General features: G+C 46.5%; 1 protein-coding gene across 1 annotated transcript; it reads right to left on the bottom strand.

Annotated features, from left to right (window-relative positions):
- Positions 1–2,257: 2,257 nt before the first annotated feature.
- Smim23 (small integral membrane protein 23) lies at positions 2,258–5,421 on the bottom strand. The gene is made up of 4 exons (XM_059269203.1): positions 5,254–5,421; positions 3,021–3,072; positions 2,793–2,860; positions 2,258–2,572 (listed from the first exon to the last, which is right to left on the bottom strand). Exons 1-4 carry the CDS (start codon positions 5,341–5,343, stop codon positions 2,360–2,362), a joined length of 423 nt encoding a protein of 140 aa, XP_059125186.1. The 5' UTR covers positions 5,344–5,421; the 3' UTR covers positions 2,258–2,359.
- Between the last annotated feature and the right edge of the window lie 268 nt (positions 5,422–5,689).

The raw sequence follows: 5,689 nt of genomic DNA, 5'->3' as shown, positions 1-5,689 counted from the left end.
ATGGCTTTCTGTCCCAGTACAAGGGAAATGGATGTGAGTAGCTGCCATACTGTGCTATTTAGAGGATGAGGACAAGGCTGTGTCCACAGCAGTTACGTTGATTTTCTTGAATACTTTTAATTCATGGATCAGAGCCTCCATGGGTACAGGAGTTGGCTGCACTTGTCCTCTCTGTCCCTCCTGTCAATTAGGTCAAAGGTGTCCACCACAGTATCAATCCAAAGGCAGGCTGGTATGTAAGACTAGCTTGGTACAGCCAACAAGATGGATCAGTCACCTACTACCTATCCTCTTGGAATTTTACCTGGGAAACTTGGACAGAGTCACATGGTCAGGAGGAATTGAAGGCTGTGGCAAAGGGAGCAAGGAGCCAACAGTTCGAGTCTGAAGCAGAGTGCTGAGATGAGGAGAGGGCAGAAAGCCTGAAGCAGGGAGAGGTGGGACAGACACTCAAGAGGAACAGAAGACAGAGAGAGGACACGCTGCATGCTGGGGAGGCTCCAGGAGCTACTACTACTGGGTCCATGGGAGCCATCTTGAGTTCTTAAAGACCTTCCTGCTCCAGGTTCCCCGCTCCCATGACGCCCTGTGTTCTAGAGCACCTAGATGCAAATGCACACACACAAATGTATGCACATTTGCACACACATACATAAGAACATATTTTATAAATACATATAAGTTGAATATCCTTCCCTGGATACTGGGAACTATAAATATTTGGGATTTGGATATTTTTTGAATTATGGAGTATTTGCATTACCTAAGGGGATGACTTAAGGATGGGGCACTAACTAAACACAAAATTAACTTATGATTTGTGTACAATGAACACACACAGCCTGAGGGTCACTTAGTGCAGTATTTTTAGGGCTCTGTGTTTTTCATGAGGACAGGTGTGAACTTTCCACCTGGGCTCAAAAAGGCTCAGATAAGGGAATGTTCCAGGTTGGGAATTCCCAGATTCAGAAATAGTATGGTTGAATAATATAAAATATAACATGGTATACAATGTAAACTATCTGGATTACATAATGTAAATACATATAAAGTGACAGACAAATATGAGCATATATAATATGTGTTGCAAATATGATCGAATTTCTACTGAGACGGAGACTTGAGTGTAAAGTGCGTGTGATTGAGACCATGCTTGAGAGTCTTTTAAAGTCCCTGCAGTGCGCATGCTTTGGTATAGCTACAACCCTGGATGGTAATGTGCAGCTATACATGCAAGTGGGACCAATCCCTCCCAGAGAAGGCTTGCTAAAGAAGCACAAATGAGAAAACACAGACTCTGGCTCCGTCCCGCCAGAGACCCAAAGTGAAAACATTGTGATCGTAATTTGCAAGACTTTCCATCCCCAATGGCAATTGATTAATCCCTCTGGGCAAACCAACTATGGAGCCATTCCCTGGGTGACAGCTGTCTGCTGGGATTATTTAATTGGAACTCTTACGATTTCCCAAAGAGTTGAGTACTTTTTAACAATTGGCACACATGTAGCAACTGTATTAACATAGGAAAACAAAAATCGTAGAAAGGGCCCGGCGGATAGCCCAGGACAGCGAGGCAGACATAATTCCAATTAGAAGCAACCAAATGCTTCAGTTTCCTGGAGGTAACTGGAAGGGGGAATCCTGGGTAAAAAACCAAGGCTCTTTGATCTTCTAAATGGAAAGAGAGGGTTTTCTCTCCACACTTTTTAAAGTCTGACGGCTTCATCATCGTCGTCGTCAGCTTTGTTTCTCACACCAGATTCCCATCATTTCCTGCTCCCGAATTCCTGTGCCCATTCAGTGACACTGTCAACAGCAGCTCTAACAGGACATGCCCACCGACTGGGCACCTCCGTGCTTTTCAGGAGGCATACCATGGCTTGCAGGCTGCTTCATCTCGAGTGAAGAAAATGTCTCAGTTCCTTCAGGCAGCTACAGCAAAATCCCTTAGTCTGGAAGCTCATAAGCGGCAGTGACGTGTTACTAACAGCACTGGAGGTACAATGCCTGTTGAGGCTCATTGTTTGGACACACACATTTATACAGACCTGAGCACCCATGTGAGCACACACATGCCATACATACATACATACATACTCTTTTTTTTTTTTAAGAGAGAGATTAAGGAAATTTGCCCTGTGTCTCCAGTGAGTGGGAAAGAAGAGATGAGCTTGAAGCCACTGGAGCTGCACTGATCTGGTGGCCACAGGCACGGTCCCCCACCCCCATTGTTCCTCGATGCTCATGAACACTCCCCTTATCGTCTCAGCCACTTTATTGTCTCAAGCCTGGAACAGCGAGTGTCAGAACCTGACCTCCTGGCCCCCTCTTCTGCTCCCCAGGTCCCAGCACCTGCCCTTCACAAATGACCCTTGTAGGTGGAGCACAGATCTTCGGGGTGCGGCTCTCCCAAAAGCACATCAAGCCAGAATTCCAGGTCACGCACCAGCTGTTCCAGCTCTCTCACTTCTCTCTCTAGCTTCTCCAGAAAACCGTGCAAGTTTGTCTTCAGCCACTTCCTGAGGGTCCTTATTGGCTCTTCAGTGGGTTCATTGGCCTGATACTCAAAGCCCTGAAAGGCAGACATCAAAGTTGTGTCTTCAAACTTTTCGAGTGGGTTTCTTGTTTGAGCAAGTTCCCCATGGCTTTGCAAATGTTGCTCATTCTGCCTGGGTTACCCACCTTACCTTCTCCACCTGACCAGTTCCTATTTAGCCTTCCCAAACTAGCTAGCTGGTGACACCTCCTCTGAGAAGCCTTCCCGGCCCTCTTAGCACATCTCTGAGTGTTACCTGGGATGCCACGGGATTCTGAGGGTGGCTGCAGTCCCTGATCCGTCCGGATCCTTCCCAGCCACTTCCTGAAACAGGCATGGATACCCTTAACAAACAGTCTGCTAAGTGTGATTGGTCTCTGCAGAGGGAGGGGAAGTAGGAACTGGCAGAGTGTGGGGACCTCCCGAGGACCTCCACCCCACTCTGTGGACTTGGTTTCTCATCGTTGGGTTCCAGAATGCTCACCTGATATCCCTGTGCCCAGGTACAGCACCAAGACCAGCAGGGCTAACAGCGTCTGGGAGAAGAGGAGGAAGGAGACAGGAAGGTGAATTCCTGGGTGCAGAATGCTCCGAACCTCTGACAGGGGTGCGGTCATGGGGGAGCTATCAGTCATTGGTAGACGTTTTCCCTGATCTAAGTCACACATGCTTCCAACCATTGCAGAAACAGACGACAGGGCAATGCTCCAACCTTTATATCTTCCTCTTCCTCCTCTCCCACCCCACTGTCCTGAATCACTTCAAATCTTTTTATTCCAGTCGAACTGTGGGAGGCCCCAACTTTATGGATGTCTAGTTCATATAGAACAAAATGCACACGTTTTAAATGCACTGTCTGATCAGTTTTGACAGGTATCTGCGAGTGACCTCAATGAAGATCTAACCCTTTCCCTCCTCTTGAGAGGTCTCCCACACCTCTCTCTGTCAGTTCACATTGTGCCCATTTGTGAGTTCTGTGGAAAAGAGTCAATGATGTCTTCTGTGTAATGTTTCTGATGTGGCTCCATGTTTTTGTGTGTTCAATTTTATTGATGAGTGTGTTGCATGGGCCTAACACAATTGATCCTCACCTCCTGGTGGGTGGTTTAAGTTTGAGATGGTCATGTACGAAAGTGCTTTAAACATGCGTGTGCCCTGTCTTTGTGTGGACAGGTCTCTCATTTCTGCTGGGTGACTGTTCAGACATGGAAATGCCAAGACATAGGGTGAATGTATGCTTAATTCTAGAACAATATGCAGGACTGTTTCTCAAGCTGTTTATTCTACTTTGTCCCATGGGTCAGTCAGAGAATTCTTGTTGTTCTATATCTTTGTCTTCACCTTTCGGTTTTTAAAGACTATTTTATGTGTATAATTGTTCTGACTGCATGTATGTATGTGTAAACAAATGTATGCCGGATATCGGCAGAAGTCAGAGAGGGCTTTGGAAGCCCTGGAATTGGAGTTACTAGAGATGGTTATTAGCTACCATGTGGGTGCTGGGAACCAAGCCTGGAACCTCTGCAAGAGCAACAAGTACTCTCAGCTGCTGAGCCATCCTCCAGTCTGGAGGTTTAGCCTCTCACCATGGCTTTATTGGTGAGCATTAATCTGCGTATCTTTGTTGTGCCTGGTGAAGTCATTTACTCATTTGTTTTTTATCGGGCCATCTTGTCTTTTGATTATGTTGTCAAGTTCTTTGAATATTTTGGATCTAAGTAGTTGAGAAAATGTTCACTGTGAATATTTTATCGACTCTGTGGCTTATCTTTTCGCTTTCACATCGGTCTCTCTTGAAAAATGAACAAGTTTCTTTTTATAAAGCAGTTCACCCTTTTGGGGGTGTGCTTTTTGTGTGAAGTCTAGAACATTTGTCTCTTCTAAGGTTTATTTTCTCTTATTCTAAACCTTTTATTGTTTTAACTTAATTTTATGTATATGATCCATTTTAGAGAAAATTTTGTATGTAATGTAAAATATGGCTGGAGAGTTTTAAAGATATAGATATCCAGCTGTCCTGCAATTATTTTTAGGACGATTTTTCCTCATTAAATTATATTGGTGCCTTTGGTATAACACGTGGGTGTTCCTGGGTTCTGTTGCTTCATCATTCTTCATGTCTATCTTTTGTCGATGCTAAATCTGTGGGAGTCCTTATCTGCTGGGATCGCCATGCCATGCTGGCACCGCCATGTTATACTAACACCTCCATGCCACGCTGGCACTGCTATGCCACACTGGCACCGCTATGCCACACTGGCAGTGCCATGCCACCATACCACAGACTAGAGGCTTTGAACGGTAGACTCAGATTTTCCATCAGTTGAAGCTGTGGGATGCAGCCTCTCTCCTGGGCCTTCAGGTATCACCTCTCCCTGTGTCCTCAGGTGGCTCATCCTCTGACCCATGTACCCCTTGCTGTCTCTTCCAATGAGGCTACAGCCTGGCCCATGAGACCAGAGACTTCACAGCAGCCACCTCCTTAGAAATTTTGTCTACAAGTCAAGTCACTTGGGGGGTAGGGCTTTAATGTATGAATTGTGAGAGACCAAGTTCTGTTTCCAAGTGAGACGCTGATGCTCTCTCGTTCGGTACGAATGAAAATGAAGAGAGAGTGTGAGGCTGTGGGGAGGGATACTTGAGTCCCTGTGGTGGCTGCAGGGGACTGGGTCTGAAGCAGGGAGGGACAGGGGAAGCAGCCTGTGCCCGGGCCTTACCTGCTTCCTGTCATCACAGTGGCTGCTCCTTCTCTGTTCGAGCAGCTCAGCTGCCACCCGCCCCCTGCCACCCATCTTCTGGATTGCCATGTGTCTGCTCAGGGTCAGACTCCTCGGGTGGATGGAAGCACTCTCGGTGGACAGGCAGGTAGGTGCCCCCACCCCCACTCTTTGTCACCAGCCAAGCATGAGGTCTGATGTCACAGAAGGCAGAAGACAGCAAAGCCCACCACTCTGAGTCTTAGCACTGCCTCTCATAAACACACACACATACACACACACACACACACACACACACACACGCACGCACGCACGCACGCACGCACACGCAGAAAGCAATGGTCAGGAAGAGATGCTGTGAACAGGTTTTCAGATGAATTTTCCTCTATCTTCTTATAGATTTGCAAGTTATGATTAAAATGTAAATCTTTAAATA

This window comes from Peromyscus eremicus, chromosome 8a (genome assembly GCF_949786415.1).
Source record: "Peromyscus eremicus chromosome 8a, PerEre_H2_v1, whole genome shotgun sequence".
NCBI classification, from domain to species: domain Eukaryota; kingdom Metazoa; phylum Chordata; class Mammalia; order Rodentia; family Cricetidae; genus Peromyscus; species Peromyscus eremicus.
Note: the sequence above shows the minus strand (reverse complement) of the source record. Positions and strands in the feature narration are given on the sequence as shown.